General features: G+C 41.0%; 1 protein-coding gene across 3 annotated transcripts in view; it reads left to right on the top strand.

Moving 5' to 3' along the window:
- The window catches only part of dmgdh (dimethylglycine dehydrogenase), a 151661-nt gene that overhangs the window by 78874 nt on the left and 55161 nt on the right, over positions 1–17626 (top strand). For 2 of the 3 annotated variants that reach the window (XM_042058542.1, XM_042058543.1), the window contains exon 11: positions 12790–12920. The exons of the other annotated variant lie outside the window; for it this stretch is intronic. In XM_042058542.1, the coding sequence (XP_041914476.1) occupies positions 12790–12920 (131 nt within the window). The remainder of the gene's footprint in view (positions 1–12789; positions 12921–17626) is intronic. 3 annotated transcript variants of the gene reach the window in all.

The raw sequence follows: 17626 nt of genomic DNA, 5'->3' as shown, positions 1-17626 counted from the left end.
TATTATAGTGCATGAAAATGCACTATACTGTTCTTCCAAAATTTCTTATTACAGTGCATGGAAATGCACTGTACTGTTCTTCCTAGGCTTCTTCTTATTACAGTGCATGAAAATGCACTGTACTGTTCTTCCTAGGCTTCTTATTACAGTGCATGAAAATGCACTGTACTGTTCTTCCTAGGCTTCTTATTCTTATTCTTCCGCTAACGCATTTAATGCAGCTTCAACCGTTTAACGTAGAAACTTCATTCAAACTATGTTACGTAGGTCTTACTTGGGACATGGGTGCTATGTATTTTTCAGCTTTGTAACTTTTATACTTTTTAAACTATTAATTAAAAACTAGTCAAAATTTCCCCATAGACTTAACATGGGCTGATGACATCACAATAGAGCCGTTAAGCAATTAGAATCCTATGGCAGGTGTTCAGGCCACCTGGACCAACTGCCAGTCTCAGGCTTTAAGCATACAAACTGGCCCTATTAAGACTACACATCCTGTTCAACTGCTTCCTCTGCCAAAAACTGTTTCAAAATAAAAGTCCTCACTATAATATTTTACTGTTAAACAATTTAACCCTTTAAACTACTAAACTTTTTAACTGTTCAGCCATTGTAACTGTTACTTGTCATCAACTATGACTCCTACCTACTGTAGCTAGTTAGCTAAGTAGCATGGTTAGCATGTTAGTATGCTAGTTAGCATTTTTAGCAAAACTACTAAAAATGATTAGCTAAGTTCGCTAAGTCACATGGTTAGCATGCTAACATGCTAGTTACCATTTTTAGCAAAATTGCTAAAAATGATTAGCTAAGTTAGCTAAGTCACATGGTTAGCATAGTTGGCATGCTAGCATGTTAGCATGCTAGTTAGCATTTTTAGCAAAACTGCTTAAAATGATTAGCTAAGTTAGCTAAGTCACATGGTTAGCATAGTTAGCATGCTAGTTAGCCTTTTTAGCAAAACTGCTAAAAATGATTAGCTAAGTTAGCTAAGTAACATGGTTAGCATAGTTAGCATGCTAGTTAGCATAGTTAGCATAACTGCTAAAAATAATTAGATAAGTTAGCTAAGTCACATGGTTAACATAGTTAGCATTTTAACATTGTTAGCATGCTAGTTAGCATAGTAACTTGGTTAACATTATTATCTTTGTTAACATAGGTAGCATAACTGCTAGCAAACATTAGAGCCATTCCAAGTGTCAGTTATCGTCAACTATCTACCTAAATAATTTAACCATTTAAAGTATCCACTTATTTAACCGTTCAATCATTCCAACTATATTAAACCTTATCTACCAAGTAAATCATTTACCTATATAAACTATCCACCTATTTAACTGTTCAGTCATTCCAACTATATTAAACCTCATCTACCTAGCAACCAATATAGTTTGTTTTTACTCTGTATGATATTTGACATCATATTTTTTGCATTTTCATGCACTGTATTTCCTTCAGGAAATGCTTTTCTAGTTCTTATTCTTCTTGCAGCTTCAACCGTTTAACGTAGAAACTTCATTCAAACTACGTTACGTAGGTCTTACTTAGGACATGGGTGCTATGTATTTTTCAGCTTTGTAACTTTTATACTTTTTAAACTATTAATTAAAAACTAATCAAAATTTCCCCATTGACTTAACATTATGATTATGACATCACAATACGGCCGTTAAGCAATTAGAATCCTATGGCAGGTGTTCAGGCCACCTGCAGTCTCAGGCTTTAAGCATACAAACTGGCCCTATTAAGACTACACATCCTGTTCAACTGCTTCCTCTGCCAAAAACTGTTTCAAAATAAAAGTCCTCACTACAATATTTCACTGTTAAACAATTTAACCCTTTAAACTACTGAACTTTTTAACTGTTCAGCCATTGTAACTGTTACTTGTCATCAACTATGACTCCTACCCACTGAAGCTAGTTAGCATGGTTAGCATAGTTAGCATGCTACCATGTTAGCATGCTAGTTAGCATTTTTAGCAAAACTATTAAAAATGATTAGCTAAGTTAGATAAGTAACATGGTTAACATAGTTAGCATGCTAACATGTTAGCATGCTACTTAGCATTTTTAGCAAAACTGTTAAAAATGATTAACATAGTTAGCATGCTAATTAGCATTTTTAGCAAAAAAACTTGGTTAACATTATTATCTTTGATAACATAGTAGCATAACTGTTAGCAAACATTAGGGCCATTCCAACTGTCAGTTATCGTCAATTATCTACCTAAATAATTTAACTATTTAAATTATCCACCTATTTAACCGTTCAATCATTCCAACTATATTAAACCTTATCTACCAAGCAAATCATTTAACTATATAAATTATCCACCTATTTAACTGTTCAGTCATTCCAACTATATTAAACCTCATCTACCTAGTTCAGTCATTCCAACTATATTAAACCTCATCTACCTAGTTCAGTCATTTGAACTATATTAAACCTCATCATGTTGGTTGCCAATTAGCACATCATCTGTTTTAACAATATATTTCACACCATATGTTTTGCATTTTCATGCACTGGTAATTCCCTGGAATTGCGTTTTCTAGTTCTTATTATTTTTCTTCTTCTAACGCAGTTAATGCAGCTTCAACCGTTTAACGTAGAAACTTCATTCAAACTATGTTGTGTAGGTCTTACTTAGGACATGGGGGCTTTGTATTTTTTATTTTTGTAACTTTTATACTTTCTAAACTATTAATTATTAACTTTTATAAAATCCCCATAGACTTAACATTAGGCTGATGACATCACAATAGACTAATTAACTTGATTTGCACCTGTATCAACTTCCAGCTGCTCATCTAGGCCCCATCAAAGAATCAATATAACTGATTGCACCTGTATCTGCTTTCTGCTGAACTAGGCCAACTCTCTCTGTGTCTCTCCATTCTACAAGGATATAAGGCACATTTCATCCAACTTTCTATCCATTCATCCTCTTCAAACCATTCACTCATCCACCCATTAAACTATTCATCAACATCCATTAAACAATCTGCCTATCAACATCCATTCAACTTTCTGTCTATCAACATCCATTACACTATCTACATTTTTTTTAAACTATATACTCTGTCTCAGGCTTTAAGCATACAATATGGCTCTATTAAGACTGCCGTTAAGCAATTAGAATCCTAGGCCAGGTGGCCAGGCTATATTAAACCTCATCTACCTAGTTCAGTCATTCCAACTATTAAACCTCATCTACCTAGCAAATAATTTAACCTTTTAAACTATCCACCTATGTAACTGTTCAGTCATTCCAACTATATTAAACCTCATCTACCTAGTTCAGTCATTCCAACTATATTAAACCTCATCTACCTAGCAAATAATTTAACCTTTTACACTATCCACCTATTTAACTTTTCAGTCATTCCAACTATATTAAACCTCATCTACCTAGTTCAGTCATTCCAACTATATTAAACCTCATCATGTTGGTTGCCAATTAGCACATCATCTGTTTTAACAATATATTTCACACCATATGTTTTGCAAAATGTTAATAATGTTAATGCTGTTAACTATGCTAACAATGCTAACTATGTGACTTACAGTCTGTCTCAAATGCCGTACTTCCGTCAGTACACTTTGATATCACGCACTATGCACTTACGTCCGTAGAGCGTATTTTTCAACAAAGTAGTATCGTCTCAAATCGGGTGCTACGCCTATACACTTAACGGAAATGACGAATGACTAACGTCGTATTTTGATTTTGACCGCGAGCGCGCCAAGATTTTAGCCGGCTTTTGTTGTCATTGCAAGACCTTTAAACTTTTGGAAAATGGAGACTTTCATCGCGACGTGGGGTCTACTTCGGCGTCGACGCAGAACTCTGCTTGTATTGGCTGAACAAGAGCATCTTCTGGTATGTAGATGCATCTATTGCTTTTTTATGGTATTTGTATTGTATTCCTACATTAGACTAATGTTATGCAGCAATACAAGGATACAAGGATACAAGGAAGTTTATTGTCACATGCATATAGTTACTGGAAGTAAGAAATGCAGTGAAATTATGTCTGGTGTCAGCCTATTTGTGCATTAATGGGGGGGGGGTAAAAAGTGCAGTAGAAGAGGGGTTTAGTAGATTAAGTGGCAAGGGCTGCATAAAAAAGGTGGGGGAGGATTGGGATTGGGTGGGGGGCACCAACAAGGAGCACCCAAGAGCAACAGGAGCAAGGAAAAACTCCCTTACCAAGGAAGAAACCTTGGGCAGATCCACGGCTCAAGGGGCTAACCCAACTGCCAGGGGTCTTGGTGTGTGTGTTGGGGGGATGACAGGGGAGATGGGATAGTGTGCTGTGTATGTGGGGAGAGGGCAGTGTGCAATATGTGTGTTGGAGAAGCTTCCTCATGAGACAATGTGCTGTGTATTGGGGGGGGGGGGGGGCAGTGTGCTGTAAGTATGTTGGGGATGTGTGTTGGAGAAGCTTCCTGATGAAATAATGTGCTGTGTATGTAGGGGGGGGGCAGGGACTTACTATTGCAAGCAGAGTACTGTATGTAATGTATGTGAGTGATGACAGTGAAGATGTGTGTGTGGGCGGGAGGGGAGTGGAGCAGTGACTGTGTGTGTGTGTGTGTGTGTGTAGTGTGTAGGTGGGTAGGTGGGGGCAGTGTGCTGTAAGTATGTAGAGGATGTGTGTTGGAGAAGATCCTGAAGACAATGTGCTGTGTAGGGGGGGGGGGGGGCAGTGTGCAGCAAGTATGTAGAGGAGTGCTGTATGTATGTGAAGTGATGACAGTGATGATGTAAGTGTGTGTGTTGGGGATGGGGGTGGGGGGGCAGAAAGGCTAGGCAATCAAGGACATGGGTAGATGGAGGAGAAATCAAAAATAATAAAAAAAAGTGTGCAAAAGTTGGAGAAAGTCAGATCTGTGTGTGTGTGTGTGTGTGTGTTTTGACGTGTGATGAAATAAGAAAATAAATAAAAGGTCTGTAGCATAGGGAGAGGGATGTAAAAGTGCTAAAAGTCTTGTAGGTGTGTGTGGGTGTGTGTGTGTGTGTGGGGGGGGGGGGGGTCATGAGTGCTGAGGAGTGAATGAGTGCAAAGTCAGTATAGTGTGAGTTCAGAGTTGGGAAATGTTTGAGAGTACTGAGGAGTGAATGTGTGCAAAGTCAGTATAGTGTGAGTTCAGAGTTCGGATGGCCTGGGGATAAAAACTTCTCCTGAGTCTCTCAGTTCTGGCTTTGTGACTACATAGGCGTCTTCTTGATTTCAGCGGTAGGAATAATCCATTGTTAGGATGAGAAGAGTCCTTCAGAATCTTTTGGGCTCTTAGGAGTACTCTTCTGGAATAGATATCTTGTAGAGCAGGGAGTTGAGTTCTTATAGTACGTTCAGCTGAGCGCACTACTCTCTGCAGAGTACTACAATCTCTAACTGTGGAGTTCCCATACCAGGTGATGATGCTACCAGTTGGAACACTCTCAACCGCTGAAGTGTAGAAGGCCTTCATGATGGATGTAGAAACTTTGAATTTCCTTAGCTGACGAAGGAAGTAGAGTCGTTGTCTGGACTTCTTCAGAACATATTGAGTGTTAACAGTCCATGTTAAGTCTTCAGTAATGTGGACACCAAGGTATTTAAAACTTGTGACTCTCTCTACAGGTTGCCCGCTGATCATTAGTGGGGTGTAACTGTAGTTCTGCTGCTGCCTTCTGTAATCCACTACCATTTCCTTGGTTTTATTGATATTCAGTGTCAAGCTGTTAGATTGACACCACTGTGCCACCTCATCAACCTGATCCAAGTAGAACTGTTCATTGTTGTTACTAATCAGGCCCAAGATCACTGTGTCATCTGCAAACTTGATGATGGAGGTATGACTACTGTTGGCTTTGCAGTCATGTGTGTAGATGTTGTACAGCAGTGGACTCAAAACACAGCCTTGGGGAGCACCAGTGCTGATGGTTAATGAGTCAGATGTCAGACCCCCCACTCTAACCACTTGTGAACGGTTGGTGAGGAAGTCAAATATCCAGTGACACAGGGTGGTGTTCAGTCCTAAGGCCTTCATCTTTGTGACCAAGGTGAGAGGTACTATCGTGTTGAATGCTGAACTAAAGTCAATGAACAGCATCCTCACATAATTCCCATTCCCCTCCTCCAGGTGAGTTAAGGTGGTGTGCGTGAGGTTTGAGATGGCATCCTCTGTAGACCTGTTGGCTCTGTAAGCAAATTGGAGGGGGTCGAAGGAGGCAGGGAGGGATGAGCAGATAATGTTTTTCACAAGCTTCTCAAAACACTTCATCACTGTAGACGTCAGGGCTACTGGGCAATACACAGCAGTCTTAGCCTGGCGGGCCATCCTATATCATTGAAATGTATAGTCTGGCATCGAACCATTCACCTCGCTTAATCCAATGGGCGGGCAGAGAATTGTCTTTCAAACTGCCTAGGCATTCAATAGGCCAGCGCTACGACCATATCCGTATCCGGTCGGCAAAAACGCCAAATACATCCTTCTTCGAAAGGAATGACTTAAGTGCATTGTGTTGCTCAACTTTCAAAGAAAAGCACAAGTCCAACTTCTCCAAAGTTGACGCCAACACCGATTCAAACAACCGCTCTTCGTTCGCCATAGCCACCTTCCTTGTTGTTCACCGTCGCAGGACTGTCGTTATCCTGTTAAGCCCACCTTAAGACTCTCTAACAAAATAGAGCGCTGTGATTGGATGAGGTCCACGGCGTCAGCCAGTAGAAATCCCTATGGTTTGATACTAGACGTACAGGCTGAGCAAATTAATTTGCCGCCGCTAGGGTGCGTCTAGATTTCTAGGCTACAGCAGTCTTACTTCTAGCTTACTTTTAAAGTATCAGAATCCATAGTTGTCTGCTTTAACTTGATCATCAATTAAAAACACATATTAATATTGTGTACATATATTTCATTAATATACCAACTGATAATATGAACTGATATTGCTTGTAGTAATGCAGTGTACAAGTTAAACAGCTTATAAAGTTATGCAGCATTATCTTCTATGAATGGATATACTAGTTTCATATGCAAACATTTTTAAAATACAATAATGTATGCACCACAGATACAGCAGCATGTTATTAGTATAGATAGTATTCATGACATGAAAAAAGGAAATCACACATTGATAATAACAAATAGATGTTAAATGACATAAATGAATGTCTGTCTCTTTTCTCCCCCCGCCCCCCACACACAGCAGCCTCATAGTCCTACAAAGTATTGCCGTCTAAACAATACAGTGCCTGTGCTGGCAATGTATTTTTATGGGGAGAGTGACCTCAAGGTCGACTTTCGGCTCTCTAGAGCGACCTTCCACGCCCTATTGGGAGTCCTGGGCACCACTTCTGACCATGGCTGGGGGCCAGTTATTGAGACCCTGGTCTTTCTATTCTGGTTGGCCTGTGGTACCTCTTACCGTGTGGTGTGCAGGGCATTTGCCATCCCCCACCCCACGGTTCACCGGCTTGTCCACAAGACCAGCGGGAGAATCTTGCAGCTGCTGAGTCAGGTCGTCCGGCACCCTACAGAGGGAGAACAGCCTTCAACCAGGTGGTTGGAAGTATTGATGGCTGCCATTTTCATGCACTGTAATAAGAAGCCTAGGAAGAACAGTACAGTACTGTAATAAGAAGAAGAAGCCTAGGAAGAACAGCACAGTGCATTTTCATGCACTGTAATAATAATCGTAAGAATAAGAAGACTTGGAAGAAGAGTACAGTGCATTTTCATGCACTGTAACAAGCGGGACATCAAACGTCTTCCCTCTGAAAGTTGACACAAAATCAAGTTATGCTAGCTCAGCCTTTAAATATGCTGTTATTTTGGTCATGTGGACTTAAACGGGTAGCTTCTAAAGATAATTCATAAACTGCTGTTCTTACATGACTGAAGCAGTAGCCTAGGTTCAACAGTGGTGTTTGAGGTTGCTGTGTTAAGTTGTTGTGTGTGATCGCTAAACAATTCATAGGATCAAATCAGTTTAGTTTTACATACGGGAGTTAGCCTAACTGACCTGTAGTATTGTCCATTATGTTTTAGAGTGCGTATCAAAGTTGTAAGGTCACGTGACTGATGACGTACGAAGCTTCGGACGTCACTGAAAAGTTTGAATGGGACATTGGACACAGGGGCACCGGTGCTTGTATCAAATCTCTAAAGCGTTACGGGTTCGATAAACCTTTTAAGTCCCCAACACACATGTTTTGTTGCACAAGCACCCTTCTAAAATTGTAGCCCTACACAAGCACTTCACAATCCCCACTGTACACAATGCCCCATGTTTTCACAACCCCCACTGTTCACAATGCCCTTTATATGTTTTTTGTTATCTGACACTGCTGTGGTCATCTGCAGCAATTAGCCTACGTTATTTTGCAAAACATCAAATGAAGTCTGAAACACAACCACTATAGAGAAGCATGCAATATCAAATAATGCTAACGCATGGCAATTATGAACATGGCGGGATTTGAACCCCGGGCGCGCGTGCGGTATACGAACACGCTACCACCCTCCCAAGGCCATTTTGAGATTTTCACGGAAACATAACATTATTTAAAACCAAGCACATTACATTTTCAATTCGAATCATTAGAAGCATATCAAAACTATAATGTTTATTCCAATGACTGTTGGCCTAATAGTTTTTACTGAAAAGGGAACAGAACACGTTGGGTGTGTTCGAAACGGGAGACAGCTGCCTACTGCCTCCCTCCCTACATAGAGAGCTGTCTCACTAGACATGACTTTGGATTAAATGCATCTTTTAAAAATGAGCATAGCACTCTAGAATCTTTGGTTAACACTACGGTATGACGTTAGCAAAGGTCTGACGTTAAACTAAATTAGCTCACGTAAGCTAGCAGGCTAACGGTATAAATTAGTTTTACGGCCGGCAGATATATCAGACCAGACGCTATTAATGGTTACAACAATGGCATAATCAGATAGTAAACTGTTTATTTCTCATTTCAAATCTAAGCAAAATAAGGTCACACAAATGACATTTGAAACAGATTCAGCAGCCATTACCGATGTCCTCCGCCATGTTTGTTTACCTTTCACAGCTGTTTCAGACGTTGCCGCAAGGGATTATGGGTAGGAGGGAGCATGAAGTGTGCATCGATGCTGCCTCCAAAAATGACCGTTATTTGGGAATTCTAAGATATCTTAAAAGGCAGCAGAATTTGTTTTTTCGGTTTCGAACCGCACTTGCTGCCTTGCTCCCCAGTTAGATATCTTAAAAGGCAGCAACTTTACCCGTTTCGAACACACCCGTTGTCTCTCCGCTCTGTTTTACCAGTGTCAGAGAAGGGCCATTTGGTCGGCATGTGGCTTCGTCTGTGATTGTTTAAACGCTAATGAGAGCCGCCGTTATGTCTCGGGGGCGTGACGGCGAAACCACTAACCTTTTGACTGCAGTGTCTAGCCAGTGGTGGCAAGCGAGCTAATTAGGCTAATCAGCTAGTTCAAACGTTTAAGTACTTAATGAAGATATCCAGGGGTCTTTATGCCTCGACTAAGTTGATGTTGCCTATAAACAACAATTCATGTTCATAGAAACAACAAGGTCAATAAGACAATATATTTCATACCTGTGTTGCAGCATGTAGCCTAGCTGTCTAGCTAGGTTTAGAATGCAATCTAATGTCCTAAAATACTAGCATTTCGTCTGTCAGCTAGCTAAAAAGATCGAGTGCTTAAACTAACATATATAGTGGTCTATTTAGTGGTGTGTGTGCACTGATTAAGTTTGTGTGGCATATAAACCACAATTCGTGTTGATACAAGTGCCAATGTTCGTGTAGAAACATTTTAATCACATACAAATATTCGTGTTACAGCTCAGGTAGTCTCCGCCATCTTGGTCAGACTATTTTGTAACTCCCGCCTCCAAACACAAAGACACCGACCTGATTGGTTCTCGAATGGTCCTCATTTAAATAAAGTTAAACTTTGGCCAACTTTGTTTCGCCTGCCTCGGCGATTCGCTTTCATTTCGCCCAACCAGGGCGAATTTCGTCTCCATTCAACCTCAATGAGAGCGACGCGAAATTTCGGTGTGTGGAAACACACCGTTACGATACAATCAGGAAGAACCTTCCAAAGCCTCGTTAGGGCTTCATTTGCCCAACCCTACCATTAGGCCATCTTGAGAATAAAAGACTTAACAGCTGCTAACGATCATCCTCCACAACCATGAGGATAGGTAGGCTAAACGGTCGTTCGTCGCCTTTTTGCTTCTTATTGTAAAACCAACTGTTAGGGCCTACACAAGTGGTCGGCATCCCGGTCAATATTTGATATTAAAATTTCAATTTTGAAGCTATTTGTAACGATGTGTAGCCTATGCAACCCGACTGTTGTAGGCTTGCCTACCACTCTGCAGTGCCTTGCCTACCATTCTTGCCTACCACTCTAGTTGTAAACAAACGGTGACATAACATTAGAACGGAGGTGCAAAACCTTAATAGGGCATGACAGACGAGCTCCCATTGTGAGGGTACTTTAGATTGGGCCCCCTTTGCGGTCGTGGCAGCCATGGGCCCGGAGCAACCGCACCTCCGCTCACTCCACTTATGAGTACAGTGAACAGAGGAAAACATATCTAAATGGTTAAAAAATACAATTATTTAATTAAAAAATGCCAAACTGTTGCGCATGTGATTGCAATGCTGGACCGGGAAGTGGAAAACAGTTTCACAATTTTCCCTGTGACTCAAAAAGGCGGAAAGTATGGGAGCAGAAGGTCAAGAGACAAAACTGGAGGGCAAATAATTACTCAATATTGTGTGAGGTAAATGTCAGTTTCTCTATTCGACTTATGATAAAACATTCCATTGGAAAATGATAGTAATACCATCTGTCAAAAGTGTTCTAACACTGCTTTAGAAATGAATGAAGTTTGAAGTTAGCCAAGCCTTATCCTTGCATTAGCTTTTTCGCTAGCATATTCCATGTAAACACTGCTCTGAGACCGATTAGGTGACGTGGTCACTCACTATAATGGGCATTTTACAGGGCCATTTAAGATATCGAAGGTAAATATACACTGGAATATTTCCGTAAGGGCCTTTTAAATCCGTTGATCATATAATTTATAGGCCTGTTAATGGCCATGACATACTTGTAGTACTTGTAACCGGAGGGTTGCCGGTTCAAACCCCGACCAGTAGGAATGGCTGAAGTGCCCTTGAGCAAGGCACCTAGCCCCTCACTGCTCCCCGAGCGCCGCTGTAGCAGGCAGCTGTGTTGGGATTAGTGTGTGCTTCACCTCACTGTGTGCTGAGTGTGTTTCACTAATTCATGGATTGGGATAAATGCAGAGACCAAATTTCCTTCACGGGATCAAAAGAGTATATATCCCATCCTCACCGACCTGGTCATAAAACTTGTTTAAAGGATCATATGACTCCTCCTTGCTGCTTTGTTGCCTCCATGCTGCTTTTTGTTTTGATGACGCATGTGGCGGTGCGACACTGGTGGCTGGCGTTGGGTGTTTTTTTCGCTACATATTAAGGCTTGCTTACGGTGTGTTTTAGCCGGGTTTTCGGGTATTTCTCCATAGAAATCTGGCACCCTATTGAACAAAGTTAAACTGAGAGAGCGTGCTGTTCAGACACCAGAATGATCGAGTTCACAGTAACGTTCATCAGGCAGTAGTACAGTAGCCTACGCTCAGTTCACGTTCGCCCAAAATATGAACGAGTTCTTGAACTATCGTGCTAGAAATACGGAAGATCTAGTGTTGATATAAGTCATCTCTTGAGAGATGTGATGCCCAGTTGCACTTCTGTGAACATGTTTGTGTTGTCCCAGTGCAGTGTACACTGATGGGTAGATGTACCCAGGGCCACATTTATAAGGGGTTTGCACGGACATTACGTTCTGGGAGGTAACCCAACTGCATGGCCATGTTGGAGGCACTCGGCGTAAATAAATTAATGAAGTACAATGGAGTTTTATGCACTTTGGATACGTGGATAAGTGATTAAAGCCATGTCTTAACCCTTTTGTCAGTCAATAGTTAAAGTAAATAACTAAGTGAAAAAACTGTTTTGTCGTTGCCTATGAGACCATGGTGAAGTTAGTTTCAGTTTGTCTATGAGTTCAAATGATAGGCGCATGTGTACGTATACATCTAGGCTATATTCTGTTAGTCACACACACATTTTAGTAAAACAAAGTTTAGTGGAATTCTGGTGTTGCATGTACACAGTCTCACGTGCAAGCAGGTTCCTTCAGATGACTACCAAAATACCAACATGTTTGATGTTGCACTCCTTGCTCTTAAAGGGAACAACAGATGTCATTCTCATTAGTTTAAACACACCCATGACTAATTAAAAAACATAACAACCCTTTTGAACAATGTGCCTGGCGTCTGGCAAACTTATTATGTGGTAAAGATAGTAATTTTGGACTGGTCACACCCTAAACATAATTAAACCATACGTCTCAGAGGATATGTTTCTGATTCTCAAGATAGGGCCCAATAAGTGCAATCTGTACCACACAGTAGATTACCTGCAAAAGCGTGTATCTTGCTCAAAATGCTTAGTTTATGTCTGAAAAGCAAGTATTTATGCGAATAAAACTGTCAGTCTGATCATAACAACACAGATATGTTTCTCAAGGTCACCGAGTACTGTCGGTATGAAACAAATGAAAATAATTGGTGTGTAGTTATTAACAAACTTATGCTAACTTGTATGTTAACATATAACTGGATATATGTATGATTCACAGTGATTTCATGTTTACTTATTTCAGGTGGGCATGACAAATATTAGCCACATGCTGACTCCTCGGGGGAGAGTATATGCTGAGGTCACTATTACTCAACTGTCACCAGGAGAATTTCTTCTGCTCACTGGGTCAGGGTCTGAGCTGCATGACCTCAGGTAGGGGTAGAGGATTTACGGTTCCATAATTACCATGTACCTGTGCTGTAGCTGTACCGAAAAAAAAGAAGAAAATAAAACTATATAGTAGTCAGGGTCTGGGCCCAGTTCCCCGAAAGCATCTTAAGCCTAAGAGTGTCGTAAAGTCTCTCTTAAGAACGTCTTAAGATTTGCCGACTGTTTCCCGAAACCATCGTAGCTTAAGAGCGTAGTGAAAACACTCGTAGATCTACGAGTGCTCCAGAGTACTCGTTACTGGCTAAGAGCGTCTTAACAGTACTTCTCACTGAGGTCACCAACAGGACATACAGAGAATACATAATCCAATTTACGTTCCCATTCTTTATTGGGTTTACCTGTGATGAATCAGATTTTAGCGTGCAAAATAGCTTACATTTAATGGTCATAATAATGTGATGAAAAGCGGACAAAAATGCAATCAAGTTATGAAACGAGACGTTGCCAGAATAGTTTGACATTATCTTTGCTAAGTGAATATTTTATTAGGCCTATGAGGTAAAAAGCAGAGAAAGCAACATGTGGTTTATGTGGCCTACTGAGCCTACACATTTCCTCTCTTTCTTACTCGACTTCTTTCTTATCTTCAAACGTGTTCTTAAGTGACACCGCGAAAAATGATTGCATGGTGCAACAATCTAATCTTAAAATAATTACAATTATTTATGTCTCTGTGTGGTATATAACCTACTTGGGATGCTTACATGCAGATGTCAAAGTGTTTCTATTTTCGTATTGATGTGAATTAATGTGTAGATCCGAAGTTTAAATGGTAGGCCTATAGCTGTGACGTGCTGTCACCTGACATCACCGTCAAATCAGAGGATATTTCAGAACTATTAACGTGGACAGCTCCCCTTAAGAGCATCTTAAGAGCAGTGCACGCGCGTTCACGCTACGAGCATGTTCGGGAAACAGTCGGAAAAACCAAACGAACGATCGTAAGATGAATCGTAGAAAACCCTCTTAAGAGCGTCTCTCCGTCGTTATCGGGAAACTGGGCCCAGAGCTGCTCTCGCCAAAGTCGCTCCAAGACATGTATCCTCAAGCTGCAAATGTGGCCACGGTCTCCTCCTTTGGTCTCGTTCAGTAGCCAGCTGTGCGCAATCTCCTCATGAGCCTACCTGTAGCAACATTCACTTCTAACATTTAACTTAACTACCAAGATAACATTACGTGTAAGTGATATAATACTTCACCCTTGGTAATGTAGCCTATGAACACAATTCTAAGACGCACGAAACATAAAGGCTTTTGGGATTGGTTGATAACTTACAGAGAACCTAGTCACCCGTTTGATTACATAGACTCATGCATTAGCACGGTTACGGTCTCGTTCAGTAGCCTGGTGCGCAGTCTCCCCATGACAGCCTACCTACCATGTAACAAACATTTTACTTAACATAACTACCAAGATAACATGACATGTATTTGTATGTGATATCCATCGGTAATGTAGCCTATGGATTTCTATTTTCTAAAATGCACGAGAAATAAAGGATTCTGGGATTGGTTGATAACTCAAACTTGCGAGAACAGACACCCGTTTAGACTCATACCCTCGATTATGGTCTCATACCCTCGTCTATGGTCTCGGACCTAGTCACCCGTTTGATTACATAGACTCATGCACGTTAGCACTGTTACGGTCTCGTTCAGTAGCCTGGTGCGCGGTCTCTTCATGACAAGCTACTATGAAGCCAGCAACATTCACTTCTCTAGCATTAAACTTTATAACTACCAAGATAACACAATATGTATTTGTATGTGATGTACGTCCCCATCGATAATGTGTGAATTGCCATGAACACAATCATCTAAGATGCACTAAAAACAAGGCTTGGTTAATAACTTGCCGAGAACCTAGACACCTGTTTAATTACATTAGACTCATAGCCTACCCTCGGTTACGGTCTCATTCAGTAGCCTGGTGCGCAGCCTCTTCTTGAAATGTAATGTAGGTTACTTCCCCATCGATAATGTGTGAATTGCCATGAACACAATCATCTACGATATAGGCTACTAGAATCAAGGCTTGGTTAATAACTAAAATTTGTCGAAAACCTAGACCATTTGATTACATTAGGCAACTATGAAGCCAGCAACATTCACTTTTCTAACATTTAACTTTATAACTACCAAGATTACATGACCTGTAGGCTATTTGTAGGAGATATACTTCCACATCGATAATGTGTGAATTGCCATGAACACAATCATCTACGATGCACTAGAAATAAGGCTTGGTTAATGAATCAAACTTGCCGAGAACCAAGACAGTGCTTGATTAGGATACAGACTCAACTGGCTGTCTCATTCAGTCTCCTCGTGACAGTCTGCAGCCTACAGTCATTCACTTCTAAACATTTATTTAACATAACTACCAAGATAACATTATGTATATTTGTATGTGATATAATACTTTCCCATATATATGAATTTCCATGAACATAATCATCTAGTTTATGCACTAGAAATAAAGGCTTACGTGATCGGTTGATTACTCGAACCTGCCGAGAACCTAGTAGTCTTGTCAGTTTGGGGCAAAAATGTGGTCAAGGCTGCAAATCATGATTAACATTTGAGCTTATTTTTTCTGTTAATTTAGGGCCCAATAAAGGAAAAAAATGCAAGGAGCCCAAAAAATTAGGTTGGGGAAGGCCCTGAAACGGCCACGCCCACTTTTTAGAAACCAGAATTCTGTATCAGCTCCTGAAGGTCGCAGAGAGTTGGTTTTTGGCTAAAAAGATGCGGATGTATTAGTGTTGTAACGAAACATAGGCCCTAAAACATTTAATTTCTGAGATATTCGTGAAAAACCTTTTTCATCACTGAATCAATCAGTGCCCAAGCCACCTTTTTCTGTAAATCTACTCATGAAAGCCATGCAGTTTTTTTGGGCAAAAGCTCTAAATCTACTCATGGGGCATACTAGTGCTTACGTTGATTAAGGCTCTTTGTTAGAAGATGAGGACCCCAACAACCTTCTAAGAAACAATGTAAACCAAGTGAAAGTCCAAAAATTATAGGTTTTTGTAAGTTGACGGCAGTTATCACACGTGATGAAGACCATGGAGCGACTGGTTTTGGGGATATTCAGACCCCAGGTACGCCATGCAATAGACCTGCTACAGTTTGCGTACCAGGAGAAAGTGGGCATGGATGATGCCACCACATATCTCCTACACAGGACGCATTCTCACCTGGACAAAGGGAAAAGTGCTGTGAGAATCATGTTCTTTGACTTCTTCAGTGCTTTTAACACCATCCAACCCCTCAGACTAGGTGACAAGCTCCTGCAGATGGGTGGGGATGCTCAACTAGTATCCTGGATTGTAGACTACTTGACAGAGCGGCCACAGTTCGTCAGACTGAAGAACTGCCTCTCTGACACTGTGATTAGCAGCACCGGAGCTCCACAGGGAACAGTGCTCTCTCCAGTCCTGTTCACCCTGTACACATCTGACTTCTGCTACAACACAGTCATGCCACATGCAGAAGTTTTCGGATAATACTGCAATTGTGGGGTGTATCAGGTATGGGCAAGAGGAGGAATACAGGACCCTGGTGGAGGACTTTGTGCAATGGTGCAAACTCAACCACCTACAACTCAACACTGCTAAGACCAAGGAGATGGTGGTGGATTTCTGAAGGTCTAAACCCGCTCTGCTGCCGGTCACCATTGAGGGGGTCAATGTGGAGGTGGTAAACACTTACAAGTATCTGGGGATACACCTTGACAATGAACTGGACTGGTCAGTCAACACTGAAGCACTCTACAGGAAAGGGCAGAGCAGGCTGTACTTCCTGAGGAGGCTGCAGTCCTTCAATGTCTGCAGCAAGCTCCTCTGGATGTTTTACCAGTCTGTTGTTGCCACGGCCTCTGCTATGCTGTGGTATGCTGGGGAGGAAGCACTAAGAAGAGGGATGCTGGGCAACTGGACAGGCTGGTAAGAAACGCTGGCTTTGTTGTGGGAGCTGAACTGGAGTGCATCACTTCAATATAAGACAAAAGGACCCTGAACAAACTAATCAACATCTTAGACAATGATTGCCATCCACTCCACAGCGCTATCATAAAGCAGAAGAGCTTGACCAGTTGGAGACTACGCTCACTGCCATGCACAACTGACAGACTGAGGAAGTCATTTGTCCCCAGGGACATACAACTTTTCAATGCTTCACAAAAGGGAAGAGAAGAGATCGACTTCTCTGCTTAGTCTATCTGCCTCTCCACCCTCTTCTACACTTTTATGGCCTCCTATAACAATGTTGTGTACGGACTGTCCACTCGCCTACTGTGTTACTGCTTACACTGTCTACACTGTTTACAGGCTATATTAGCCCACATGCACAACCCCTCCCTCCATTGTGGACTGTGGTCTAACTTCATACTTGACCAATGGCTGATATCCTATTACTTCAAAGCGATCCTTGCACTGCTTCTATAATTCTTATATTACTATGTTTACATTTTTCTCTTATATTGTCCATATAATTATGCTATAACTGTTATATTACTATGCTTACATTTTTCTCTTATATTGTCCATATAATTATGCTATAACTGTTATATTACTATGCTTACATTTTTCTCTTATATTGTCTATTTTTATTGCTGGTCTCTAGACTTTATGCACTGTTGAACTTATTTGCATTACCACCATGACACACCTCATAGAGCACCT

This window comes from Alosa sapidissima, chromosome 13 (assembly GCF_018492685.1).
Source record: "Alosa sapidissima isolate fAloSap1 chromosome 13, fAloSap1.pri, whole genome shotgun sequence".
In the NCBI taxonomy this organism is placed as follows: domain Eukaryota; kingdom Metazoa; phylum Chordata; class Actinopteri; order Clupeiformes; family Clupeidae; genus Alosa; species Alosa sapidissima.
This window is presented reverse-complemented; position numbering and strand designations above follow the sequence as displayed.